Source organism: Sus scrofa, chromosome 5, assembly GCF_000003025.6.
Source record: "Sus scrofa isolate TJ Tabasco breed Duroc chromosome 5, Sscrofa11.1, whole genome shotgun sequence".
In the NCBI taxonomy this organism is placed as follows: Eukaryota; Metazoa; Chordata; class Mammalia; order Artiodactyla; family Suidae; genus Sus; species Sus scrofa.
The window spans coordinates 9,750,449-9,778,184 of record NC_010447.5 but is presented as its reverse complement, the minus strand read 5'-3'; the positions used below and the strand labels follow the sequence as shown (position 1 = coordinate 9,778,184).

At 51.4% G+C, this 27,736-nt stretch overlaps 1 protein-coding gene across 7 annotated transcripts in view; it reads right to left on the bottom strand.

The window, feature by feature from the left end:
- PLA2G6 (phospholipase A2 group VI) overlaps positions 264 to 27,736 on the bottom strand; it is a 64,113-nt gene continuing 36,640 nt past the window's right edge. For 4 of the 7 annotated variants that reach the window (XM_005655513.3, XM_013988204.2, XM_003126052.5 and 1 more), the window contains 10 exons: positions 24,993 to 25,101; positions 23,848 to 24,009; positions 21,804 to 21,882; positions 19,253 to 19,416; positions 18,086 to 18,236; positions 4,264 to 4,400; positions 3,610 to 3,764; positions 1,847 to 2,014; positions 1,256 to 1,329; positions 264 to 1,069 (listed from right to left, as the gene is read on the bottom strand). In XM_005655513.3, coding sequence (XP_005655570.1) covers positions 925 to 1,069; positions 1,256 to 1,329; positions 1,847 to 2,014; positions 3,610 to 3,764; positions 4,264 to 4,400; positions 18,086 to 18,236; positions 19,253 to 19,416; positions 21,804 to 21,882; positions 23,848 to 24,009; positions 24,993 to 25,101 — 1,344 coding nt within the window. In that variant the 3' untranslated portion in view covers positions 264 to 924. The remainder of the gene's footprint in view (positions 1,070 to 1,255; positions 1,330 to 1,846; positions 2,015 to 3,609; positions 3,765 to 4,263; positions 4,401 to 18,085; positions 18,237 to 19,252; positions 19,417 to 21,803; positions 21,883 to 23,847; positions 24,010 to 24,992; positions 25,102 to 27,736) is intronic. The other 3 variants (XM_013988206.2, XM_021091494.1, XM_021091493.1) reach the window with 1 other exon arrangement.

Here is a 27,736-nt window from a genome sequence, read left to right as displayed (position 1 = left end):
GTGATGGTGCCCGAGCCTCCTGCCCTCTCTGGGTCTCACCCACTCCTCTGGCAAGTGGGGCTCTCCCTGGCTGCCTCCTCTGAACACCCTTGGGGACCTGACTTGGGGAGGCCTAAAGAAGAGAAGGGGTGTCCTTGCCCTGGGGAGCCTGGGAAACAAAGCTTCTGTCCGTGTGGGCAAAGGACGATGACGGTCAAGGCTGAGGGAGCTGGCGGGTCGGGGAATGGAGGGACTCACACAACAGTGCACACAACACAGGCACGCTGAAATTAACCGTTTATTTCACAGTTTGAGGCGGTCCCCGCCTCACTTTATAAACCACTTCCTGTCGGGAAGAATAACTGGTCCCGGGAGTGACTTTTGAGAGCTGAGCGCTCACAGGGTGGGGCGGCTCTGGGGGGTGCAGCTGGCTGGGTGTGTGTCGGGGGACAAAGTCGAATGGGACTCCTGGCCCACTCCTGGAGCCCGGGTTTCCCCAGATGGGGTGAGATGGCCCGTTTCTCTAGCCCCACCCCCAGGGAAGGGGCAGAGGGTGGAAGGGGTTGCAGCTCCCACCAGGGACCGGGAAGAGCCTAGGACCCTCTGGGAGGCCGGGCTGGGCCCACGCCCGGGCGCCCGTAGTGTTTGAGCCAGTCATCCTTGGTGGTCGGGGGTGGGCCGAGAGGGGCTCAAGGCTTTCCAAGCCTGGAATGGCAGATTGCCAGAAGGCGGGGACAGAGGGGAAGAGAGGCCTTAGGACCAGCCTCAAGCAGGAAGCCCAGCAGCCTCCTAAGCCCGGTGTGTGGACACAGAGCTGCTGGGGCCCGGCTCTGCCCTGTGGTGTGGTGGGTGGGCTTTGCCCGGCCTCCCCAGCCCAGGCACCCTTAGTGTTTGATCTGGGTGGGTGGGGGGTTGGGGTTGGGGGTGCCTGGGGGCCTGGCGGCCTCACGGCGAGAGCAGCAGCTGAATGAGCTTCTGGAACTCCTCCCGGTGCTCGTAGATGTAGACCTCGGTCTCCCAGAGGGCGTTGACCAGCACCGTGTCATTGACCTCATCCAGCATGATGTCTGTCCCCAGCTGGGGGTTCAGTCTGTCCGGGCCAAGAAGAAGGGGTCACTGCAGGACACTTGCGGGACAAGAGCTAGGAATGGGGTGGGCTTGGGACCCAGAGCGGCCCCATGGGGGAAAGGGACAGCCCAGGGCAAGGGCTGTGGTGGGGAAGGTCCTGGCCAGGCCAGGCCATGGGGCTGGGGGCAGGGGCCGGCCGAGCCCTCACCTGAAGTACTGGATGCCGACCATCTCGCACCAGGCTCGGGCCCGGTCCACGGCCCGCCCATCTGGATCCGTGCACTGGTGAGAGGTAGCCTATGAGTGTCCAGCCCACACTGTACCCACGGCCCCCGCTCAGGGTCCCCAGGTTCCGGGATGGCTTAGCCCCCAATCAGCTTCCAGAGTAACTTTGGGCAAATGCCCTTTTCGGTGCTGCCGTGACTGTCCCAGCTACGCCATCAGAGGGGCCCAGTCTATGGTGTTGACGGGTGGCTGGGCAGCATCCGCTCAGGGTCAGCAAGCGTGGAGGGGCTGAGTGGCCAGCCCTCCACGTCCCTGCCCATCTGACCCTCTGGGCTTCCACGGGGCTGGGGGTGAAGGAAGGGATCTTCAGTAACAGGTGCTTGAAAACGCACTGCAAGTGGGCACCCAAGCTCTTGCCAGCACTGAGACTCTGCACTGTGACGCCCCCTCACCTGAGCTGGCAAGGAGGGTCAGCAGAGCCCTGCCACCCAGGGTCTCATGGGAAGAGGCTGAAGTCATTATCCTGGGGCAGAGACCTCGAGGGAAGGGGGCCGGGGGAGGGGCCCCTACTCACACAGTCCACCACCATCTTGCCCAGTTCCTTGGCCCCAAAAACAGTCTTGGCCAGTTCCCAGGGGTTGCTGGGACGGAAGACGTCCACACAGGTCACAGGCACCTGCGGGGACCTCCCTGTCCCCAGGGAGACGACAATGGAGAGTTTCTTCACCTTGTGGCCCTGACCCTGTTGGGACAAGACAGGTCAGCGGAGACCTTCCCCTCGGTGGCCCTTTCCACGGGTCGGGGGGCACCCCGGGGCAGGGGGAAGAGAGAGGCCCATGGCTGGGGACCGGGGGCAGCATGGGGAGGGGGGACAGGCCTCCTGTAGCAGGAGCACAGTCCGTGCCGCCTCTCCTTTGCTTTGGAACAAGTTCTGCTGCCAATTTTCTGGGCGACCCACCAAACCCAGGCTCCTCATCCACTTGGGTGATGTTTGAAGACCCTTCCCCATCCCACAGCCTCTGATTCCCTCCTCCTCTAGGAAGCCTGCCCTTCCTCATCTGGCCCCCAGAGGGCGCTCGCCTCTCTGCCGCCCGGGGCTGGCGTCGGGAGCCTGGGGAGGACCGCAGTGCTAACCACCACCGCACGGATACAGCATACTTGGGGTCAGGCACGGTCCTAAACTTTACAGATAAGCCTCGCGACAGTCCCCAGGCAGGTACTATCAGCAGCCTAATGCAGTGGTTGAACTGAAGCAGCGGCAGAGCCAGGCCCCACACCCAGAGGCCAGCTGGCTCCAGGGCCTGAGCTCCCACCCGCGGCACCACACTGCCTCTCCTAGCACGCGTGGGCCCCGCCCGCCTCGGCGCTAAGCTCGGGGCTGAAGGCCGCCTCTCTTCCTCCGGTTCACCGGCTCTGCCCTGCCGTCTCCTCAGAGGCCTGGGGATGGGGTTCCTTTCTCCGTGAGCCCTGTCTGAGCCCCCGGATCTCTCAGCAGAGGTGATGGTCCCGGGCTGCCCCCGCAGCCCTCGGTCACAGCACCTCCGACACCTGGATGCGTGTGTCCTTGTTTATGGACCATCTCCCCTAAATGTGAGCTCCCCAAGGGCAAGCGGGTGTCTCCAGGCCGGGCAACAGGGCCGCGTCTGGTCCCTGTGCTGCCCTCCCCGTGACCAGCAGATGCTTGTAACTGCCCATAACGCCCTTCACCACCTAGTCCGGATTGAGCCTAGCATCCCTCTTAGGACAGTGCTTTGGGCAGACTCCACTAAACAAGTAGGTTTGAGTGTGAGATAAAACCGCTGTTGAAGAGTTCCCCTTGCGGCTCAGCGGTCATGAACCTGACTAGTATCCATGAGGTCATGGGTTTGATTCCAGGCCTCACACAGTGGGTTAAGGATCTGGCGTTGCCGTGAGCTGTGGCGTAGGTCGCAGAAATTTGCTCAGCTCAGATGCTGCGTGGCTGTGGCTGTGGTGTAGGCCGGCAGCTACAGCTCCAATTCAACCCCTAGCCTGGGAACCTCCATGTGCTGAGGGTGCGGCCCTAAAAATAAAATGACATAAAATAACATATAAAATAAAATAAAAATTTTAAAAAATAAAATAAATAAAATAAAATAAATAAAATAAAATAAATAAAATAAAATAAATAAAATAAAATAAATAAAATAAAATAAATAAAATAAAATAAAAAGATAAACTGCTGTTGAGTGCACAAATGAAGGCATGAATAAAAACCATTTGCCCGCCTAGGAGCCTGTCCTTAGTAAGCTTTGCTAAAACAGCAGTGGCTGCAGGGGGGCGGTCACGTCCAGCGCCCCCTACCGGAGGGGCTCTCACCTTCCGGATCAGGTCCTGGTTGTACTCATGGATCTCGGTCATGGCGTCCAGCGTGGGGTTGTTGGCCAGCAGCCCGCCATCCAGGAAGCGCCCATTGGGCCGGAAGTAGGTGGGGGCTGCCCCACTGCTCCGGGCCGCCCGCCATACCAGCTGCTCTGCGGGTGGGGGAGGAGGGGACCCAGTGACCTCCTCAGTGTGCACCTCAGAGCTCAGGGGGTGTGTGTGTGTGTGTGTGTGTGTGTGTGTGTGTGTGTGTGTGTGTGTGTGTGTGTGTGTGTGTGTGTGTGTGTGTGTGTGTGTGTGTGTGTGTGTGTGTGTGTGTGTGTGTGTGTGTGTGTGTGTGTGTGTGTGTGTGTGTGTGTGTGTGTGTGTGTGTTGCAGGAACAGGGAGAGGCTGGGGACGCCTCAGGAGCAGGATGCACGGATCACGCCGTCTGGCCCTGCCATCCTGGTGGAAGGCAGGGTGCAGCCTGCCCGAGGCCTGCCGGCTCCCCGGCTCTGCCTGCCCTCAGCTCCCTCAGAGAGATCAGGGTAGGGGGTGGGACAGCCGTGGGCTGAGGGGGTCCCTGGTGGCCAGCCTGCGACTCCCGCCCACCACCCCGCAGGCCCTTGGGGCCAATTGCTTCCCACAGAGGCATCAAACATGGTTTTAACCTGAGGGCTGAGTTGGAGGCTTCAGGTTAATGTTCTGGCTGAATCGAGCCTCCCGTACACAATCTGGAGCATCGTAATTCCGGAAGAGGTGGAGTTCGGCCGGCTGCCGGTCAGACAGGGTCCCTGTCAGCATCACCCTGGAGAGAGACAAGGAGCAGGACACTGAAGCCACTGACCCGTCCGCCCTTGGCAATTTTTGTGCCAACTGCTAATGTGCTCATCCTTAAACTCAGCGATCCTACTTCTGGGAACCCATCCTCAGACGCTCCCACACGTGTGGGGTGATGGGGGAGCACTAGGCTATTAACAGCGTGGGCTGTAAAAGCAAACGATTGGAAACTGAAGCGTCCATCAGCAGGTTCAGTGTCCCGTGGTTTCCCTGCACGTGGGGGTCTGGAGGAAGTGCTGCATGTAATGAGGGGCGGTGAGCACCAAGACCACCCATTCAGGGGAAAAAGCAAGGTTCAGGACGGTGTGTGGAGTACAGCACCATTTTGGAGTACAAAACCAGGAGTTCCCGTCGTGGGTCAGTGGAAACGAATCTGACTGGTATCCATGAGGACGCAGGTTTGATTCCTGGCCTCGATCAGTGGGTTAAGGCTCTGGCATTGCCGTGAGCCACGGTGTAAGTCACAGACATGGCTCAGATCTGGCATTGCTGTGGCTGTGGTGTAGGCCAGTGACTACAGTTCTGATTCGACCCCAAGCCTGGGAGCCTCCATATGCCGTGGGTGTGGCTCTAAAATAAGACCCCCCCCAAATCCAAAGAACCCTATTTACCTGTGTGCTTGGTCAGAAGGTAACTCTGGAAGGACCCACGTGCGGAAGGACCCGGTAACAGTGAGCTACCTTGGGGCAAGGGGCTGCTTGGTGGCTGCAGCTCTGGGCCAGGAGTCAGGGGAGACTTTTCAGTGTGTCATCTTTGATATCTCATCGATGTTCTACCACGGGAGTCTACAACCTACTAAAGAAGACTCCCATCTATCTTGAGAGATGCAGACATCCTTAAATACCCTGGCGAGTGTAGACTGGCACAGCCTCCACTGGAAACTAACATGTATCTGGAGCCTTGCGAATGTCCTGGCTCTTTGATCTGGGCATTCCATTTTGGAAACTCTGTCCTAAAGGAATAATCTGAGTAAAAACGAAAGGTTTTTGTTTAAGGCTATTCATGCAGTGTAATGTATTTGAGGGGAAAATGAACCATCTACACGGAAACAACAGAAGGGAGTGTCTAAACAATGGACTGTTTAGCAGCCATTCCAAGTAATGCTCGCAAGGAGTTCAGCCTAACAGAAGTGTGTTTGTGACACTGAAAACTATACAAGAGGACAAAAAACTCTGCACAGGAAAAAGAAAGATTAGTTTCCCACATTTAAGAATACTGTGGAGGAGTTCCCGTCGTGGCGCAGTGGTTAACGAATCCGACTAGGAACCATGAGGTTGCGGGTTCGGTCCCAGCCCTTGCTCAGTGGGTTAAGGATCCGGCGTTGCCGTGAGCTGTGGTGTAGGTTGCAGACACGGCTCGGATCCCGCGCTGCTGTGGCTCTGGCGTAGGCCGGTTGCTACAGCTCCGATTGGACCCCTAGCCTGGGAACCTCCATATGCCGCAGAAGCGGCCCAAGAAATAGCAAAAAGACAAAAAAAAAAACTTAAAAAAAAAAAAAAAAGAATACTGTGGAAAGGTTATTTGAATAAAACCTCCCACCAAACAAAAAATTAAATGCTCGAACAAAATTTTTTTAATCTTAAAAGCAGAGGAGATATAATAAGACAGAAAGGAGAGACCAGGGTCAACTGTGAGGATAAGCACAGAGAGGTAAATGGAGCATGGATCCAGCTTTGCTATGAAGGCAGATACCAAATGGTATCAATTGGAACTTCAATGATGGTGGACTTGAGGAGCCAGAGAGAAAGAAGCCAAAGCCCAGGGTCCATTAATGGCTAGGGATCCAATGGGAGACCCTCCTCACATTAGGTTGTAACCCCAAAGGGCTACCCCCTTGGATAAGGGTAAACCAGAGATAACCTTGCTCCTTTCCCACCCCTGGAGGCTACGAGGAAAGTTGCCTGGCATTGGACAAAGGAGGGAGAAAAAAAAATCCTGGAAAAAGTATAACCACAAACTCACCCTCTTGCAGATTTGTAGTCTAAATTCACATTACCTGGCAGAAAGCTCTAAAACCTTCATGCCAAGAATTTAGTTATAGTGGCCCTAGATGGCAGTGTATGTGGGTACCTGGAAGACACAGCATAAGACACTCTGCAGAAGATCCCCATTCTAGGCCTCACAGAATCTGCACATATTCTCTCTCCTTAGTGTATCTCTAAGGAACACTACGACACAGTGCCAAAAAAGTTGGAGGGAGGGCACATAATGAAATAAAACGGCATGGATGAGAATCAGCATAAACCAACACAAACAGGAAAATATACCTATACAGACTGCAGTTATTTGAATCCTCAAACAAAGCTTATAAAACAGCTATGCTTACGATATTTAAAGACATCAAAGGCAAGCTTGATAATATGTTCAGGGAAGAGAAAACTATAAATAGTGACCCAGGAGATTTAAAAAAAACCCAGAGTACTTCTAGACATTAAAAAAAAAGAAGAAGAATAAAAAACTCAATGACAAAGTTAAATGGAAAATCAGATAAAACTAAAGAGAGAATTAGTGAATTGGAAAACAGCCAAGAAGAAATTATCCAAAATGTAACTAAGAGAGAAAAACTGATAGAATATACAGGAGAAGGTAAAAGGCATGAAAGAGAGAAAAGCTGTAACATTTTCTTTTTCTTTCTTTCTTTCTTTCCTTTCTTTTCTTTTGCTTTTTAGGGCCATGCCTGTGGCATATGGAAGTTTCCAGGCTAGGGGTCAAATTGTAGCTGTAGCAGACAGTCTACACCACAGCCACAGAAACGTGGGATCCTTAACGCACCGAGCCAGGCCAGGGATTGAACTTGCATCCTCATGGATGCTAGTCAGATTTGTTTCTGCTGAGCCACAATGGGAACTCCGTGTAACATTTTCAATTGGAGTCCCAGAAGAAGAGGAAAGAGAAAAACAGGCAGTGGCAAGGTTGAAGAGACAATGACTCAGGCTTCTAGAAATGAAAAAAGACACCAATCCAAAGATTCAAGAAGGCCAACAAATCCCATGCAAGATAAATGACAAGGAATTCATATTCAAATATATCACAGTGCAACTGTATAGCACCAAAAACAAACTAAGAAATAAAAGCATCCAGAGGAAAAAAAGACCACTTACTTTCAAAGGAGTAAGAGTTAAACTGAAATTGACTTTGCAAATGCAACAATGAATGCTAAAAATACGGGATAATGACTTTCACGTGCCATGAGAAAATCATCAGTCTAGAATTCCATACGCAACAAGAATAAGAGAGAAATAAATGAATGTTCAACTGATGAGTGTGAAATAAAACTAGTTGCAAATGATGAGAGTAAAATAAACCTATTTTCAAACAACTCTGCTAGTGCACAATTCACTATCAGCAGACCATAGCTATGGGAAAGTCAAAAGAAGGTACTTCAGGCAGAAAGAAGGTGGTCAAACATAGAAGTCTGAGATGCAGGAAAGACCGCAAAGCAGAGAAATGATACACACACACACATATACACACAAATGCATACGCATAGGCATACACACATATATACCCAAAGGTGTGCTGCAGTCAATTCATATTGGCTTGTGAGAAACTACTGCTAAATCTCATGAGCTGGTTGTTAAAGTGTCCATAACCTGAAATCAGCCATGGTGAGAGTATTTATGCCATGGGAATTGACAAACACTATAAATCAGGGCTTTTCTCCCTTATAGATCTGCTTTACCAGCACACCACTAGAAAAATATAAATAAACATTGAGTTTAAAAAACAAATAATAATGTCTCATGAGGTTTGAAAAAACAAGATAGATTTAAGATACAGAAAATTATAAATAAGAAGGGAGTACAGTGGAAATGGATACAACACCATAAAACAACCATAATAAAATTTTTTTAATAAATAAGAAAGGGGAAGGAATATAGAATTAAAGCATTTAAAAAGCCTTGGTTATCTGAAGGGATCTGAGTATCAATTAAATTTAGATTTTGACAATATACACCCATAAAATCCCCTCCAGAAATGAGTGCATAAATTTCAAACTCCTGGGGTTGGGGGCAGGATGTAATGGTTAAAACTATTCAGTAAATTCAAAAGAAGGCAAAAATGAGAAAAAGAAACACAGAACAGAAAAGGATAGCATATATCATCCCAAATATACCAGTAATTATGTAAATATAAATGGATCAGCCATATAAACTCTTAGATTAACAGTATGAAGGTTCTGATATTCAAACCAATCCACTAAATCAGACTTAACTGGATAACTTAATTAAATATACTGCTATGCATTAAAAATCTATAAATGGGGAGTTCCTATTGTGGCTCGGCGGTAATGAATCCGACTGTCATTCATGAGGATGTGGGTTCTATCCCTGGCCTCGCTCAGTGGGTTAAGGATCGGTCATTGCTGTGAGCTGCGGTATAGGTCACACAGCTCGAATCCAGAGTTGCTGTGGCTGTGGCAGAGGCTGGTGGCTGCAGCTCCGATATGACCCCTAGCCTGGGAACTTCTATATGCCACAGGTGCGGCCTTAGAAAGACAAAAAAAAAAAAAAAAAAAAAAAAAAAAATCTACAAATGGACTAAATGCACAGATTAAAGAACAAATCCAACTATAGGTTATTTATAAGAGAGATATCTAAAACATAAGGATTCAAGAAGGCTGAATTAAAGCATGAGCCCAGACATACCACGCACATATAACCAGGGAAAGCTAGTATAACTCTATTAAGATCAGACAAAATAGGCATGAAGGCAAAATGTATCCTTAGAGATAAAGAGGGTTGCTTCATAATAATAAAAGATTCAGTCAACAGAAAAATTCCTAAGAGCCTACATTTATAGATACTTCATTTCTTTTCTTTTCTTTTTTTTTTTGTCTTTTCTAGGGCCCATCCCACAGCATATGGAGGTTCCCAGGCTAGGGGTCCAATCGGGAGCTGTAGCCATCGGCCTACGCCAGAGCCACAGCAAGGCAGGATCCAAGCCGTGTCTGCAACCTACACCACAGCTCACGGCAACGCCGGATCCTTAACCCACTGAGCAGGGCCAGGGATCGAACCCACAACCTCATGGCTCCTAGTTGGATTCGTTAACCACTGAGCCACGACGGGAACTTCTATAGATACTTCATTTCATAATGTCAAAGTATTAATGTAAAAATTGACAGAAGGGTGAAAAGACAAATCCCCAAAGTCTCCTTCAAAGTCTCCTTCTCAGTAATTGACAGAAGTAGTGGACAAAAAATTAGTGAAAATACAGAAGACTTGGAAATTTTAAAAACATTCCTAGTCAATATGACTTCACCGACATGTAGAGATGCTGGCACTCAATAAGTGAAGAGTCCATATTCTTTTAAATCTGGGACATCTATAAAAACTGTAGAAGTCACAACAAATTTTCTTTCTTTCTTTTTTTTTGCTTTTTAGGGCCGCACCCACAACATATGGAGGTTCCCAGGCCAGCAGTCCAATCAGAGCTACAGCTGCCGGCCTCCACCACAGCCACAGCAACATCAGATCCAAGCCACAGCTCATGGCAACGCCAGATCCTTAACCCACTGAGGGATGCCAGGGATCAAACCCGAAACCTCATGATTCCTAGTCGGATTCATTTCCACCGCGCCAGGATGAGAACGCCTCAACAAATTTTAAAGGATCAAAATAAAAAGGAGTATGTCCCCTGGCTACAAAGCAACGAATAACGAAAACATAACTAGAAAATCCCAAGTGTAGAAATTGAGAAATGCCAATTATAATAACCTATGGTTAAAAAATTATAGTAAAAATTAGAAAATATTCTGAACAATCATAAGCGAGTTTATGGGATATATTAAAGCAGTACTTGGAGGAATATGCTCAGATTTACATACACACACACCCATATATAGACACACATATAATATATACACATATACAGAACAGAAGGCAAAAAAAAAAAATCAATGCGCAAAACATTTATTTCAAGAAGTTTAAAAAAAGAACAACCATATAAACCCCAAGAAAGTATAAGAAGGAATAAATATATAAGAGCAGAAATGAATGAAACAGAAAATGTACACACAATAGAGCCAATAAATAACCTAAAATTCATTTTCTGAAAGACTAATCCAATTTAAGAACTTGTAGTAGCAAGACTGATAAAGATGAAAAGAGGAGGAATAAATAATCCTGAAAAGAGGCCACCAGACCTAGAATTACCACACTAAGTGAAGGAAGTCAGAGAAAGACAAGCAGGGTTTGTATCACTTATATGTGGAATCTAAAAAAAAAGGATACAAGTGAACGTCATTGCGGAACAGAAACAGACTCGCAGACTCTGAAAAACTTAGGGTTCCCAAAGGGGACAGGCGTAGGCGGGGAGGGAGGGACCGGGGGTGTGGGACTGGCATGCAGGCACACTGAGGTAGGTGGAATGACTGGCTAACAGGGACCTGCTTACAGCACAGGGAACTCTACCAGGTGCTCTGGGATCATCTATGCGGGAAAAGAATCTGAAAAAGACTGGATGTGTGTCTCTGCGCAACTGAATCCCTTTGTTGTACAGCAGAAATGGTCACAGCCTTATAAATCAACTAGACTGCGATCAAACTTTTTTTGTTTTTGTCTTCTGTCCTTTTAGGGCCACACCCGCAGAATATGGAGGTTCCCAGGCTAGGGGTCTAGTCGGAGCTGAAGCCGATGGCCTACACCACAGCCACAGCAACGCCAATTCGTTTCTGCTGTGCTGTGATGGGAACTCCGTATACTTCAATAAAACGAAATGAAAAAAAGAGAAGAGGGCCATTACAACAGATGCTGCAGATATGAAAGATAAGAAGAGCATTTTGAACAACTCCATGCCAATTAATTTGAAGATTTATATGAAATACACATGTTCCTAGAAAAACATAACTTAATGGAAACTAACTAAAAAAATTTTATTTATTTATTTATTTATTTTGTCTTTTTGCCTTTTCATGGAGGTTCCCAGGCTAAGGGTCCAATCGGAGCTGTAGCTGCCAACCTACACCACAGCCACAGCAACACTGGATCCTTAATCCACTGAGCAAGGCCAGAGATCGAACCCACAACCTCATGGTTCCTAGTCGGATTTGTCAACCACTGAGCCACGACGGGAATTCCAAAAATTTATCTATTTATTATTTATTTTTTTTGTCTTTTTGTCTTTTAGGGCCGCACTGGCGGCATATGGAGGTTCCCAGGCTAGGGGTCAAATCAGAGCTGCAGCTGCCAACCTGCGCCACAGCCGAAGCAATGCAGGAACTGAGCCATGTCTTCAACCTTCATCACAGCTCATGGCAATGCCAGATCCTTAACCCACTGAGTGAGGCCAGGGATTGAACTCATGTCCTCATGGATGCTAGTCGGGTTCACCAACCACTGAGCCACGATGGGAACTCCCAAAAAAACATTTAGAGGAGTTCCCTGGTGGCCTAGTGGTTAAGGATTCAGCATTGTCACTGCTATGGCTTGGGTTCAATCCTTGGCCCCAGAACTTCCACATGCCATGTTGGTGGCAAAAAAAAAAAAAAAAAAAAAAAAGACATTTAGCAACCCTGAATAGTCTTCTAATCATTAAAGAAATCCATTCCATCATTAAGAATTTTCCCACCAACCAAACTCCAGGCGTAGATGACGTCACTGGCAAGTTCTACCAAATATTCATGGAAGAAATAAAAATCACTATTATACTAAGTCTTCTGCAAAACAGAAAAAGAAGAAATACTTCCTCAAAACCAAAACCCTGCCACCTAAAAATGGGAATAAACAAGCCAGTCTCACTCATGAGCAGATTAGCTGCCCAACAATGTGAATATACTTTTTTTTTTTTTTTTTTTGTCTTTTTGCTATTTCTTGGGCTGCTCCCTCGGCATATGGAGGCTCCCAGGCTAGGGGTCCAATCGGAGCTGTAGCCACCAGCCTACACCAGAGCCACAGCAACGCGGGATCCGAGCTGCGTCTTCGACCTACACCACAGCTCACGGCAACGCCGGATCGTTAACCCACTGAGCAAGGGCAGGGACCGAACCCGCAACCTCATGGTTCCTAGTCGGATTCGTTAACCACTGCGCCATGACGGGAACTCCTGAATATACTTAACATCACTGAACTGTACATTTAAAAATGGTTAAGGAGTTCCCACTGTAGCTCAGCAGAAATGAATCTGACTAGGAACCATGAGGTTTTGGGTTCAGTCCCTAGCCTTGATCAGTGGGTTAAGGATCTGGCACTGCTGTGAGCTGTGGGGTAGGTCACAGACTCGGCTCAGATCCTGCGTTGCTGTGGCTGTGGCGGAGGCCGGCAGCTGTAGCTCCAGTTCGACCCCTAGCATGCAAACTTCCATATGCCGCGGGTGTGGCCCTAAAAAGCAAAAATAAAATAAAAATAAAAATGGTTTAAGATGAAGGAGTTCCCATCATGGCTCAGCAGAAACAAATTTGACTGGTATCCATGAGGACGCAGGTTCAATCCCTGGCCTTGCTCAGTAGGTTGATGATCCAGCGTTGCCATGAGCCGTGGTGTAGGTCACAGACATGGCTTTGATCCTGTGTGGCTGTGGCTGTGGTGTAGGCTGGCAGCTACAGCTCTAATTCAACCCCTAGCCTGGGAACCTCCATATGCTTCAGGTGTGGCCCTAAAAAGACAAAAAGAAAAAAGGTTGAGATGAAAAAAAGTGATTAAGATAGTAAATTTTATGTCTTATGCATATTTTACCACAATTAAAATAGGAAAGATAAATAAACAAATGGTATTTCTAAATACCAGCTACAATTAGAAAATGAAGTGTTTAAAAATGTGTAATTTACAGTAGCACAAGACATATGCAGAACCTAAGAATAAAAATAACAGATGTGTAAGACTGTTACAGGTAAAATTATAAAACTCTACTGAGAAACTTTAAACAATTGGAATGTTTTACTACATTTTCTTTTTTTTTTTTTGGCTTTTTGCCATTTCTTGGGCCGCTCCAGTGGCATATGGAGGTTCCCAGGCTAGGGGTCCAATCGGAGCTGTAGCCACCAGCCTACGCCAGAGCCACAGCAACGCAAGATCCGAGCCGAGTCTGCAACCTATACCACAGCTCACAGCAACGCCGGATCGTTAACCCACTGAGCAAGGGCAGGGACCGAACCCGCAACCTCATGGTTCCTAGTCGGATTCGTTAACCACTGCGCCACAACGGGAACTCCTGTTTTACTACATTTTCTAATTGGGAAACCTGATGTTTTAAGATGTTCATTCTTGGAGTTCCCATTGTGGTGCATCGGAAACAAACCTGACTAGGAACCATGAGGTTTTGGGTTCGATCCTTGGCCTCGCTCAGTGGGTTAAGGTTCTGGTGTTGCCGTGAGCTATGGTGTAGGTCGCAGATGAAGTTTGGATCCGGTGTTGCCGCGGCTGTGGCGTAGGCCGGCGGCTACAGCTCCAATTAGACCCCTAGCCTGGAAACCTCCATATGCTGCAGGTGCATCCCTAAAAGGACAAAAGACAAAAAAAAAAAAAAAAAAGTCCATTTTCCCCTATATAAGCTTATAGCAAACTATTATGTATAAGATAGATAGGAGTTCCCATTGTGGTTCAGTGGTAATGAACCTGACTAGTATCCATGAGCACGTGGGTTGGATCTCTGGCCATGCTCAGTGGGTTAAGGATCTGGCATTGCTGTGGCTGTGGTGTAGGCCAGCAGCTGCAGCTCTGATTCGACCCCCAGCCTGAGAACTTCCATATGCCATGGGTACAGCCCTAATAAAGCGCAAAAAATAATAATAGTAATAAAATAAAATAGAGAGGGAAAAATTGGGAGGTTGGGATCAGCATATCCACACTACTACACACAAAATTGATGATTAACAAGGACCTGCTGTATAGCACAGGGGAATCCGGTCAACAATTTGTGACAGTCTATATGGGGAAAGAATCTGAGAAAGAATGTCTATATATGACTGATTCACTTTTTTGTACACCTGAAACTAACACGACATTGCAAGTCAACCATATTCCAACAAAATTTACTTTAAAAAAAGATCAACAAAGGAACTATATTCAATACTCTGTATAAACCATAATGGAAAATAATATGAAAAAGTATATATATATATATATATATTCAGTTATATACATTAAACTGAAGCACTTTGCTGTACACCGGAAACTAAACAACATTAAAAATACAGATATATATTTTAAAAATTATTTTTACCTGTTTCCATAGCTCTTTATTGGTTTGCATTTATTGGTTGCATTACATTTCTTGAATCTTTTCGGCCATGCCCATAACATGCAGAAATTCCCAGGCCAGGGATCTAACTCAAGCTACAACAGTGACAACACTGGATCCTTCAACTCCTGAGCCACCAGAGGAATCCACAGATCGAGTATATTTAAACTAAAAAAATAAGCTGACAGCTTCACTGCAATTGCAGGCAAAATCCCAACAAGATTTTCTTTTCTACAGAATGTGATCGTCCGATTCTACAACTTCTACGGATGCACAAGCAGCGACGAGAAACCTGCATCCTTGTTCTATGTTCTACGTGCTTTTTAAGTGTTTTGTACATGCAACTTTTTTACTCCTCATGAAAACCCAGGAAGCAGGTGGTATATTATTCCCATTTTCAAGAAGAGGAAACTGTAGGTTACGTGGTCCTAATCACTTCTCTAAAGGGCTTCCAAGAACAGCGATGGAGGACAAGGTGGGAGGCCCTGCTGTACAGTTGCTCTACATGCGGTAGAACTGGGCTCTGTGGTCGAAAACAGGCCCAAGAGGAGCTCCCAATGTGGCACAATGGGATTAGCAGCGTCTCTGCAGCAGCAGAATGCAGGCTCGATTCCTGGCCCTGCACAGGGGGTTAAAGGATCCAGCATTGCTGCAGATGCAGCGTAGGCTGCAGCTGTGGCTCAGATCTGATCCCTGGCCTGGGAACTCCACATACTGTGGAGCGGCCAACAAAGGAAAAAACAAACAAAAGTGGAAACGAATCCAACTAGGAACCTTGAGGTTGCAGGTTCCATCCGTGGCCTCAATCAGTGGATTAAGGCTCTGGTGTTGCTGTGGCTCTGGCGTAGGCTGGCAGCTGCAGCTCTGATTGGACCCTTAGCCTGGGAACCTCCATGTGCCACGGGGGCAGCCCTAAAAAAAAAAAAAAAGACCAAAAACAAAAAACAAAACAAAACAAAACAAAAACAGACCCAAGAAGGATGCTGGACTCACTACTGAGGAAGGGAGGCCTAAGATGCGGAGGGAAAGACAGACTTCTTCACAGATGAGGCTGGGGAATCAGGCTGGGAAAACATGAAGTTGGGTCTCTCCTGAGACAAAAACCAACTCCGGGTTAATGAAAGACCTACATGGGACCGGCAGATCTAAAGGGCTTCCCGACCAGACACAGGAAAATCGCTTCCTGCCTCGGGTTAAAGATGGGTTCGTGGATGGACATAAAAAACACAAACCATAAAAAGGAAAACATTTATAAATTTACTGCATGAAGAATATCTGTTCATCAACAAAACACCATAAAGAGAGTGAAGAGACAAGACGAGGGTGGGAGATGAGATTCCAAATCCATGCATCCATCAAAGGACTAGTGTCCCCAAAATATAAAAAAGATCATTAAGAAGTTCCCGCTGTGGTGCAACTGGATCAGAGCACTGGGATGCAAGTTCGATCCCTGGCCCAGCACAGTGGGTTAAAGGATCCAGTGTTGCCGCAGCTGCGGCAAGATCCGATCCTTGACCTGGGAACTCCATATGCTGTGGGGCAGCCAGAAAAAAAAAAAGATCATTAGGAAGCCTCATGGAGCTCCTGTCTTGTCTCAGCAGAAATGAATCTGACTAGCATCCATGAGGACGCAGGTTGGATCCCTGGCCTTGCTCAGTGGGTTAAAGAGCTGTGGTGTAGGTCACAGACGTGGCTCAGATCCCACGTTGCTCTGACTGTGGTGTAGGCCAGCAGTTACAGCTCCAATTCGACCCCTAGCCTGGGAACCTCCATATGCCTCCAGTGTGGCCCTAAAAAGACCAGAAAAAAGAAGAAGAAGAAGAAGCCTCATAACCCCACAAATCACACAACTCAATTTTGCCAAAAAGGTACACCAGTTGGACAGGAACTTGACAAAAGAGGAAATCCAAACAGGCTTTAAACACATGAAAGGTGTTTAAGCTCACTAGTAACCACAAAACTGATTATTCAAACCGAGACAGCAGCTTACCCCCTACCTAGATTTATAAAAACAGAAACGCTTGACAATAACCACTGTAAGCAAGAATGCAGAGCAGGGGGAACTCTCCAACACGGCTGATGGGAGAGAAAATAGAAACCTCCACTTTGGAGAATCCAAGAGCTGAGGCCATGCATTCTCCGAGACACAGCAGCCCCAGGAGTCAGAAAACAAGTCCCAAAGGATTCACTGCAGGCTCAAGAGGTCCAATCAGGAGACAACCCCAGCGCCTGTGGAAGGTGTTTGGAGAACTAAACTGTGGGGCGTGGTCACGTGAGCAACGGGAACAAATGAAGTACAGCTTCAACCAATGGCAGCGACCACACTGACAAACGTGGCGTGGATGGAAAGAAAGATGACATCCGAAATGTTTCCGTCCAAGCCCAGAGACAGGCAGGACCGAGACTTTGCTCAGGGATGCATTCAGGTGGTGAAACTAGACAAAACCCAGGATCCGGTTCACACCAGTCAGGAGAAGAGTTATCCCTGTGGGGTGGGGGTCGGGGGTCAGGGGGGTGGGCAGGTCAGGGGGCTGAGCACACACTCGAAGGGCTTTTGGACTTCACTGGTGGCCAGTATGTGCTGTGTCTGCTTTAGGATTATTCATGGAACTGTTTTAAGTACTTTTCTAAATGTATATTCTATTTCACCATAAAAAAGAAAAAAAATGTCTAGGATAAAATACACAAAAATGGTTTTTAAACATTCTGGTTTTGGTTAATAAATCACGGATGATATTTTCCTCTTCTTTCAACTTTCTATAGGTTCTTAAAAGATTACGTATTATTTTTAAATAGGGGGAAACTCCTAACCCTCAGGGCTCACTCATGCTTCGCTTCCTCCAGGAAGCCCTCCCTGACCACCTCCATCCACAGTCCTTTCTCCCTCCTGCTCCCAGGGACAATCAGTTTCAGGGGCCTGTTCTGTCCCACTGTGCCAGATGCCAGGGCTACAGAAAGAGCAAAGCAGTCACGTTCCTGCTTCAGGGAGCTCACAGGCTGGCAGATGAGCCAGGCATGAGAGGGACAATGAAAGTAATTAATTCTAGGAAGGGAAATAAATACTTCCAAAAAGTGGTGGTGCAGAGGATTCTTCTGGAACCTCTTAAGCACATGCTGCCTGGCATGGCTGCCCTTTTTTCAAGTCACTTGTCTCCCAACCAGATCCTGCGCCTTCCCACATGATGGCTGCAGCGCCCACAACGTGCGCAGACACGCGCACGCACACACACAGCTGGGGGGGGGGGGCAGAGCAAAGAGGTCTGGGTGTGTGTGCGTGTGTGCATGGACAAGAACTGACCCCTCTGACTCAAGGAAGTGCCGTCTGGGTGGAAAAACACCCCGCATGGCTTGAGGGTGTCCTGCCCCTGTGCTTCGCAGCCCTCCACCCCCCCACGTCAGCTTTAATTGGATCAGGAACAGCCAGGCGGTGCCTGGCCGCGGCCGGGCCGCCTTGCTCCCACCCGGGGGGCTCACTTGGGTTTCTTGACGTCCGTCATCTTGGTGTGCTCTCCGAACTCCCGCTTGAGGAACTCCTCCAGGGGCCCCGACTCGTAGGGCCGAGAGCCGCGGAACACCTCGTCCTTCATGCGGAAGTAGACGCCACGCATGTAGGCCATGGACTTGCCTAGGATCAAGGGGGTCGGAGGTGGGGAGAGACACGAGGGCCACCCCTGATGGGGGGCCTGGGCCCAGGGCGGCTGCGGGCCACGGGGGGTGGGCGACTTGCCAAGGGACTGAGCGGGGCTGGGCTCCTGGGACCCCCCCCCCTTTGCAACTTCCCATAAAGGCAGAAATCCCCTTTGCTAGCCCCAAGGCTTGGTACTCATTTTTGTATTCCTGATTTGTATTTTTTTTTTTTTTTTAACAAAAAAAGGGTCCTGAGGGTGTAAAAGCTCGTAACTCTAGATTCACCCCCACGACCCAACCCAGCCACCTGTCCCACGACCCAACCCAGCCACCTGCCCCGGAGTAGAAGAACCAGCCCTGGCCTTCCGCCTGGGCTGGGCGGAACCTGCTTCTGCGAGGCACCCCCCGCCAGCCCCCGCCACAGGCAGTACCATGCAGCCCAGACAGCACCAAAGTTGAGACGAAGCCTACCCAGAAGTCTGTCCACTAAGCAACTGCCCCTATCACCCCTGTGAAGCAGCAGTGACAGCAGACTGCCTGGGTGGCCTGTGGCCTTGGGAAGTGCTGGGCTGGGAGTCTCGGGGACTCCAGCGACTCCATGGGTGGGCCATGTGACTTTGGGTCATCTCTCCCCCTGGGGGTAAAAGGAAGTATGCAGACGAGGGCTCTGGCGCCTGTGACTCGGTGGCTCCTCCGTTCCTGAGACCACCCACCCCATCCGCCCTCAGAATGGTTTTTTCCTTATTTCCAGCAGTTCTGAGGCCCTTTTCAGTGTCTGCCTTGCAGGGGCACTGAGAAAAATGCTCGAGGCAACAGAGAGAGAAATGTTTCTGACACTGAAAGTAAGTGAAACCAGTTCTGTCCTCCTTGGCTGAGTGGGCATCGCCTAGCCCACCCCCCAAGCCTTTTCCTTCTCCCCTCCCCCATCACCCTCTCTGCGAAGCTCTGAAAACAAACTCAGCCCAATGTGAGGGCCACCCCGTCCTGCCCCCGCGGCCCAGGGGCTGTCCTCACTGTGCAGAATGGCCAGGGCCAGGATGCCCCCTGTGCTGGTCCCTGCCACCCAGTCAAAGAGGTCCTTGGTGGCGATGCCCGAGGCCTTCTCGATGGCGATGAGGAGCTGGATGATGACAAGGCCTTTCACGCCCCCTCCATCCAGGCAGAGCAGGTGGTCATGGCTGTGGAGGGGGCAGCAGTGGGAGAGAAGAGGGTCCTGTTACAGCAGGCACTGCCTGCCGTGTCCCTGCACCATGGCGGCCACTTGAGCACGTGGAGACCAAGCCCTGCAGAGCTACTGGGGCTTGGGGGGGGGGGGGCAGCCAAGTCAGTACAGGGATGATCACGGTATTTCGGGAGGTGAAAAGTGCAATAAAGACGCAGGCAGGTAAAGGCAGCCCGGGGCAGGGAGGCCCTCACTGGCCAGGGGCTACGGCAGCTGACACCTGGGTCTGTCTCCCCCACTCTGGATGGTGGGGGGGGGTGTTCCTAAGGCCACTTGTTTTGCTCAGACCCAGATCCCCAGACCCAGGCCTGACCCAAAGCAGGTGCCAGATAGGAGTCAGTTTGAATTAAACAACGGTGGGGGGGAAGGGCCGGTCTCCTGTGGCCACCAGGAGTGGGTGTCGAGGAAGGAAGGTCAGGCCCCCCCACCCCGGTGGGAGAAGCAGGGGAGCTGGGGGGCACAGAAGAAGGCCCGTCTATGAGCTTCCACCAGCAGGAAGTCACTTCTACGTCCCCAACCCCTTCCAGACGGACACGCCCTGTTACTCCGTGCGGGTCTGTGAGGGCTGGAAGGTTCAGTGGCTGCTAAGAGTCACACAGATGGACCGGGACCCAGGTCTGCTGTCTCCTGGGTCACGGGCTCTCCAATTCATCCCCACAAGCCTCCCACAGCCCCCGCCCCAGGGGGAGAAGCCTCCACAGTTGGTGCTCAGACCTGGAACCTTCCTTGTCTCCTCTTCTCTCCATCTCGGCTTAAACGACCCGGCTGAGAGAAGCCTGCCTGATGCCACCCGGACCCTCCTACTCCGCCCGCTCCTGCTCCACCCGCTTCCTTGGTGCAGAGCCCTCCTGGCTTCCATTAGCAGTGGCTTTTGGTCACTTGTTTGTGGCCTTTCTCCCGACTGTGGGCAGGAACCGGCTCTGCTCTGTGCGGCGCTGTGTCCCAGAGACACACAGCTGCTGAGAGCAGGAGCCTGTGCTGCCCGCGTCCGGGGCCCCGCATCTTCTCTGGGACAAGCTGCTCAGCTCTGCAGCAGGCCCAGAGGGTAGCAGAGGAGGCGGTGCTGTCGCTGGAGGCCTGCAGGACCCCTGACCGGAGAGGCCACAGCAAACGGAGGGATTGATCCAGAGGGAGCAGCACTGAGCTGTGTGGCTCACAGACCCGCGTGGGGCGGTCCCCACAGGACAGGGCTGTCCTCTCGCCGCAGCCCCACCTTTGGGAGGGCGCTCGGGCCTGTGCAGACCCCCATGGTCCCGCAGGAGAATCTGCCTCCAACCTCCTCTTACTGGCCGGGACCTGTCAGTCCTCTCTCTGGTACCCTCCTGGGCCCCTGCACAGGTGTGTGTGTGTGTGTGTGTGTGTGTGTGTGTGTGTGTCGGGGGCGTGTCGGGGGCGTGTGAAGTGGAGGGAGGGGTGAGAAGGCTCATAGGACACATGCACCCCCAGGGCATACATTCCAGACCCTTCATGGAAGGAGAGGCAGAGCCCCTCCATGCGGCTCCCGGGCCCTGGGAGCCGGGGCTGCATCTGCTTCAGGGAGAAGACAGCTTCCCCGTGGGGGTGGGCACTAGGGGAGCAGCCAGGAGAGCCTGCAGTAGCAGACAGGGCGTGGACTGGCTGTGGGCCTGGTGACACTCACTGTGTGTGACCTTGAGCAAGTCGCTTAACCTCTGGGTGGGGGGTGGGGTGGGATACGAGTTCCGCATTTGCAAAGCAGGGTTACCAAGGACAGCTGTTTGGGACACAGGACGGTAATAAAGAGAGAACAAATAAACCGCCTCTGTTATTAAAGGGAGGGGTGGGCTGAGCACAGCCAACAGGAAGGGCGTCTGGCCTGGGAACTCGCCATGCCGCTGGGCACCGATTCTAGGCACCAGGCCCTGTCCTCAAGGACAGGGCCTGGGCATCTTCTCGTGCCCATCACCCAGGCCTCCTCGGAGAATGGGCCTGGGGATACAGCAGGGGCTGGGGACATCAGCCCACCGACTATCCCTTGAAGGCTAGTGGATGTAGTCAGAGGGAAGTGGGCTCAGCATCACGGCCGCTGAGGGCTCCCTCCGGAGGTCTGGACCATCTCCCGACAATCCACGACGGGGGCGGGGAGAGAAGGCACAGGGTTGCAGCCAGCTGCATCAAGTGACTCAGAGCCTGCGTGGTGATTGATGGAGGAGCAGAGCCAGGCTCTCTAAAGACTCAGTCTCTGCGCTGTGAACTACAGGAGGCAAGAGCTACCTCGCAGAGCTGGGTGCCGACTAGACGCAAACCCTGAGCCCGCCGCAGGGCACCCAGCGGCGGCCTCTTGCATGTGCCCGCCACCCTCCCCCCATTCCCTGCTCCACTTACGTTCGCTTCTCGTCCCTCATGGAGCTCAGGATGAAGGCCGGCTTCCGGGCCCGAGAGATTTGCATGAGGTCCTGCAGTTCTGCGAGGAACAGGGCAGGGTGGACTAGGGCGGGGGCCGGGCTCCTGATTGAAGCCAGGCCCCCCGCCTCCCCCTAGGTCCCAAGGGTAAAGCTGGAGCTGTGCCCTCACCCCACTGTCCCTAGCAGGAGCACCTGTCTCCAGCCCCCTGGAAGGGTTCTCTGTCCCAGGATACAACTGAGCTGGAGGCCACAGGCCCCTCAGGAGAAACAGGCTGGAACGCAGAAGGGAGCCCACTGTTCTGGGAACGACGCCCACCCTGCCCGGCCAGCTCCCGATTCCCCTCAGCGTTTTTCACCCAAAGCCCCGAAGCACAAGCAGCGCTGACGGGTCCTGTATTTGCAGCCCCTAAAGCCTTTCTTCATGCACGGGCCTGTGCAGCCGACACCATCAGAATCATTACCCCCAAGTTACAGATGAGGATCAGAGGTCATTCAAGGTCATCCAGCCAAAAGGGCTGAGCCAGGGTGTTTCACTGGGTTAAACTCCATGAAGGAATGAAGACATCCGGACCACTCTCCAGATGCCTCTTCTCCCAATCCCAGATCTGGAAACCCTCAGCAGCCTCAGATCCCACATACCCACCCATAGCATCCACGTTGCCCCCTGTGGCCAAGGCCCACTCTGTGCCACCCTGTGGGTTAGCTGCCCTCCTGACAAGCAGCCTGGCCGCAGGGGCCTGGCCCAGCAGGGCTGTGTCATCTGGATTCTGATGGACCCTCCCCACCGCCGTGCACAGCCTCTAGAAGCAGCAAAGCAGGAAGGCAGGCTGCCAGGCAGTGTGTCTCCCCCTCACCAGGGCAGGTGGCCAGAGAATGGGCAAGATAAGCAGGAGGCTGGCCAGGAGAGGTGGTGGACAGAGCGCCAGGGGCGTGCAGCTGAGAGAAACAAGAAGAAGGGACTAGAGCTAATTCGGCACAGGGGCTCCACAGCCCCTCGAGGCCCAGGGCATTACCCATCAGGTGTTGCGCCCCAGGCCCACCATCCAGCCTGGCATGGGTGGCTGACTGCCTGTAAAATTGAGAGATAACGATGGGGGGAAGCAGGTGGAGAGCAGGTCCTGGGTGGGGAGGAGCAGGGGGAGGAGAGAGACGGAGCCAGAAGGATTGACTGGCTGTCGGCTCTGCCTGCCTTGAGCTCTAGACTGGGCCGGGCTATCCTGGCTGGACTGCTGGGGTCTGATTGCCCAAGAAATTAAAAACGAGGGCAGGAGAGTTCCTGCTGTAGCTCAGCTGCAATGAACCTGACGAGGATCCATGACAACGTGGGTTTGATCCCTGGCCTTGCTCAGTGGGTTAAGGATCTGGAGCTGTTGTGGCTGTGGTGTAGGCTGGTAGCTACAGCTCCAATCTGACCCTTAGCCTGGGAATTTCCAAATGCCGCAGGTGCGGCCCTAAACAGCAACAAAACAAAACAAAACAAAAAAACAAGGGCTGGCTCCCTAACTGCCCTGTTCAGGAAACTCCACTTCCAAAGAATCCAGGGCGCGGGGTGGGCCAGCCCACAGAAAACCCAGGGGCAGGGGGTGTCTCCACAGACAAGGATGCACGGGGGGCAGGTGCTGGCCAGTAGGTGACTGAAGGGGCCAGCAGAGGCGCACAGAGGCCCTGTGTCTGGCAGACTCAGCAGCGTGGCAGAAATACTCCTGATTGAAGCCAGAGGGCCAGGGGCTCTGAGTCCCCAGCAGCATCCTCACCACCCATCCGAGCCCCCAGGGCACAGAGAGGCCAAGAAAGCGCCCACCTCGTGATGTCCAGGGCACCCCCTGAGGGGGAACGGGCTGTATTAGCCAGGGACCCCGCTGGCCTCTGGGTTGCCTGCTCCAGAGGCTGACAAACCCTGCCCTTCCTCTATTGCTTCCTTCCACGGCTTCTGCCCTGGGGCCCCGTTCCTTCCCCCTCAGGACTGCTCCGACCCGGGGGCCTGGGAGCCAGGGGGAGAAGAGCGGATGGAGGGGGAGGCCTACCTAGGTTGTTTAAGCTGATTGGTGGGGGCTGAGATCTTTCCAGGGAGAAGAAGGAATGCGTTGCTGCGGAGCACTGCTCCGCCGAGCTGCCTTGGACGAGTGGGAAGCGGTAGTCGGCCCCTATGGTTCTCAGCAGAGTTAAGATCGCCTTCCTGGTGACAACTTGTCCCGGTGTAGGGAGGGGGAGATCGCACAGGATCAGAAACTGTCCCCGTGTGCACGAGAGGGCCCTCCCTTCCACACACAGCTCCCGCTCCCAGGCCACCTCGGTATGGGGCTGGGGGGCTCAGGGGTGCCCCAGAGGCCGGTCCTACCCTGACAGGGCAGCAGACTCTCTAGTCTGTGACATCTAAAGCAGCTTCCTGGGGCCGGGGAGGGCCCTGGAGGTCGACCATGGTATATGGAAGGAGAAGGGTGAGGCTTCTGGCCCGAATATTTGAGGACCCCCCCCCACTTCTAAAACCAGTCACGAAAGCAGGACTCCCAGCCCATCTTCAGCAATTCTCAAAGCTTTCAGGGCTCCAAAGGGACGAACCAGCCATCGGGCATTGACTCTCATCTAACAGATGGGGTAACTGAAAATGCACACGTACACACACACACACACACACACACACACACACACACACTTACTTGCGCATGCTCTAAGGTACACACCCAGGGCAAGGTCCACAGCTCCCTGGAACCCTTTAGAGAGGGCTCCAGGCTCCTGGTGGGGAGAATCTGCTCTCTCCAGCCCCTCAGCCAAGGCTCACTGTACGAGCATGCAGGGTAAGCACTGTGCCCGTGTGCACAAGGGGGCCCACGTGTCATGCAGCACATGCACCAGCCCACGGCTGTTCTTACATGTCATTCTGTCAGTGAACCCCCCAAGAGAGGGGAGAGGGCTGCTGTCACCCTGAGGCGTGATGGGCGCCACACAGAAGAGGACACTGGCGCGGCAAGCCCCCTGGGGCGCCATCTAGCCATCAGGGCCCCTGTTCTTGGGAAAAGGAAGCGTCCCCTCCTGGGCCTCCCAGGTGCTCCCAGCCAGTCCAGGCGGGTACAGACAGGACGCTGGCACCTGATGGCTGGGGCTTCCCGCCTCCCTAGTGCCCACACCGCCACCCCCGCCCAACTCTGGTCCCAGAGGGTAGAGCACCTACGTTTGCTGATCTTGGAGGCTATGAAGGCAGGAGTTTCCCCGAAGTCATTGGGGGTGTCCACCTCTGCCCCAAACACAATGAGGGCCTTGATCATCTCCACGTTGTCTTTCTGTTGGGGACGGAGTGAGGGGAAAACATGCAAAAGCTCAGAGAAAAGAAGAGAAAAAGGACCCCGGCCACTTCCTCCGTACCCAGCAACTCGGGAGGGGTCTCACCAGCACGAGGAGACACACTGAAACACTGAGCCCCACATGCAGTCGATCCCATATTGCAAAGTCTAGGGTTTGAAGGCTTACAATCTGCCAGGTTGACAAGGACCCCCAGGTGAGGGTTTAATAACCCAGGCAGAAACCGCAAGTGCCCCCCCAACTCCCAGCCCCGCCAGCTCCTTCTCAAAGGAAGCAATGTATCTGTGACCCTTGACCCAGGAGCCGTGAGGACACCAAAGAACCAGCTGCTGATCACTTGCAGGGGTAGCAAGAGGGGGGAGCCAGGAAAGGAAAGGCCGTCTTGACCATGGAGTCCAGGGGGCGGTTCTGAGGGGGAAACTGAGTGCGCGTGCTCCCTGATGGCCGTGCCCTTTGTACAGTGCACGCAGTGAACGTCTGGAGACTGGGCAGCAGGATGGGCCGGGGGCAGGATTTCCTAGGACAAACCATCAGACTAGCTGCCAGCAGACCTGAGTGCTGGGCTTATCACCTCCCCTTCTTCAGGCCCGATTTCCTTGCCTAGAGAATGAGGATGTGCGTCTAGAATGCTGTTTTCCAAAATTATTTATGCACCGTTAGGAGGTATACTGGCACAGGAAAACATGTATGTTTTTGTTTTTTTTGTTTGTTTGTTTTTGTACGGCCACGCCTGTGGCACATGGAAGTTCCCAGGCTAGGGGTCAAATCGGAGCTGCAGCTGCTAGCCTACACCACAGCCATGGATGGCAACACCAAATCCGAGCTGCATCTGTGACCTACACCAGGGTTGGCGGCAATGCCGGATCCTTAACCCATTAAGTGAGGCCAGGGATCGAACCAATATCCTCACAGAGACAATGTTGGGTCCTTAACCTACTGAGCCACAACAGGAACTCCAAGATGAGTGTGTGTGTGTTTTATTTAAAAAAAAATTTTTTTTTGTCTTTTAGGGCTACACCTCTGGCATATGGAGGTTCCCAGGCTAGGGGTCCAGTTGGAGCAGTAGCCGCCAGCCTATGCCACAGCAACGCATGATCCGAGATGCCTCTGTGACCTACACCACAGCTCACTGGCAACGCCGGATCTTTAACCCACTGAGCAAGGCCAGGGATGGAACCCATGTCCTTATGGATGCTAGTTGGGTTTGTTAACCGCTGAGCCATGACAGGAACTCCCACGTGTGTGTTTTAATCCCTAGTTATGGATTTCTTTTTTGCCCTACCTTTTATTCGTGGCATTGGTTTACCACCTATGGTAGCAACATGACCGTTCCTTCAAAATAAATTTAAGTAAGTTTAAAAGTAAGCCAGCTTATAATAAAAGTGGTTCACGAATGTGCCCAAAACTGAGCAGATGGCATGCAGGTGGCTGAATGGAAACGCTGGCCTACATCAGCAGCTCTCCAAGTAAGATCTGCGGACCCCGGTGAGTACAGAGACCCCCTTAGAGGGTTCAAGAGGTTAGAACCGTTCTCATAAAGATATCAAGAGGTTGTTTGCCCTTGCATGATGCTGGCCTTTGCACTGATGGTGGAAAAACCGCTGCGCATAAAACTGCTGGTGCCTTAGCAAGAAGTGAAGGCAGGGGCCCCAAACTAACTGTCCTCAGGACTTTCTTCTCTGCCACGTGCTCACCGTGAAAAGTAAATTCATTCACTGCAAAGCCAGCTTCGCTTAAGAAGGCCCTTGAAGAAGCAGAAAGATACGTTCATCATACAAATTTCGACACTGGCGTCGTCGGTGGCATGAAATGGAGAGTATGCACAAGGCGTTTCTGTGGCTTAAGTACAATGTTCGTCTCTCGGGAAAAATCACCATGTGGTTGTTTTGAGGTATGAGCCAAATCGGCTGCTGTTTTTTCACGAAACACTGTTTTTACTTGAGAAACGACTGGCAGACAAACGACGATTGCTCAGCCTTCCGTATCTGGGAGACGTTTTCTCAGAAGTGAAGGCAGGGAGCCTGTCACTTCAGAAAAACAGCTGGCTGTATGTTGTGCCAATGATAAAAACGCAAGCGTTCAGCTGAAAACTGGAATATGCCATGATGGGCTTGGCGGCTTCCCCCCATTTAAAGGCTTTTCTCATTTATTTACAAATGGGGGGTTTTGAGACTATAGAACGAAATGGGTCCACATGTGGAAGCTAAACATACTCTGCTAACCATTATTTTCCAAGGAAGACACGAAATCGTGCAAGGGTGAAAGATCCATGCGACACGCAAGAGATGCCAATGGATTTTACTGTATGAAGAGTGAGGAGTTCCCGTCGTGGCGCAGTGGTTAACGAATCCGACTAGGAACCATGAGGTTGCGGGTTCGATCCCTGCCCTTGCTCAATGGGTTAACGATCCGGCGTTGCCGTGAGCTGTGGTGTAGGTTGCAGATGCGGCTCGGATCCTGCGTTGCTGTGGCTCTGGCATAGGCTGGTGGCTACAGCTCCGATTAGACCCCTAGCCTGGGAACCTCCATATGCCGTGGGAGTGGCCCAAGACATAGCAAAAAAAGACAAAAAAAGACAAAAAAAAAAAAAAAGAGTGAAAAGCCCGAGGAGATGGT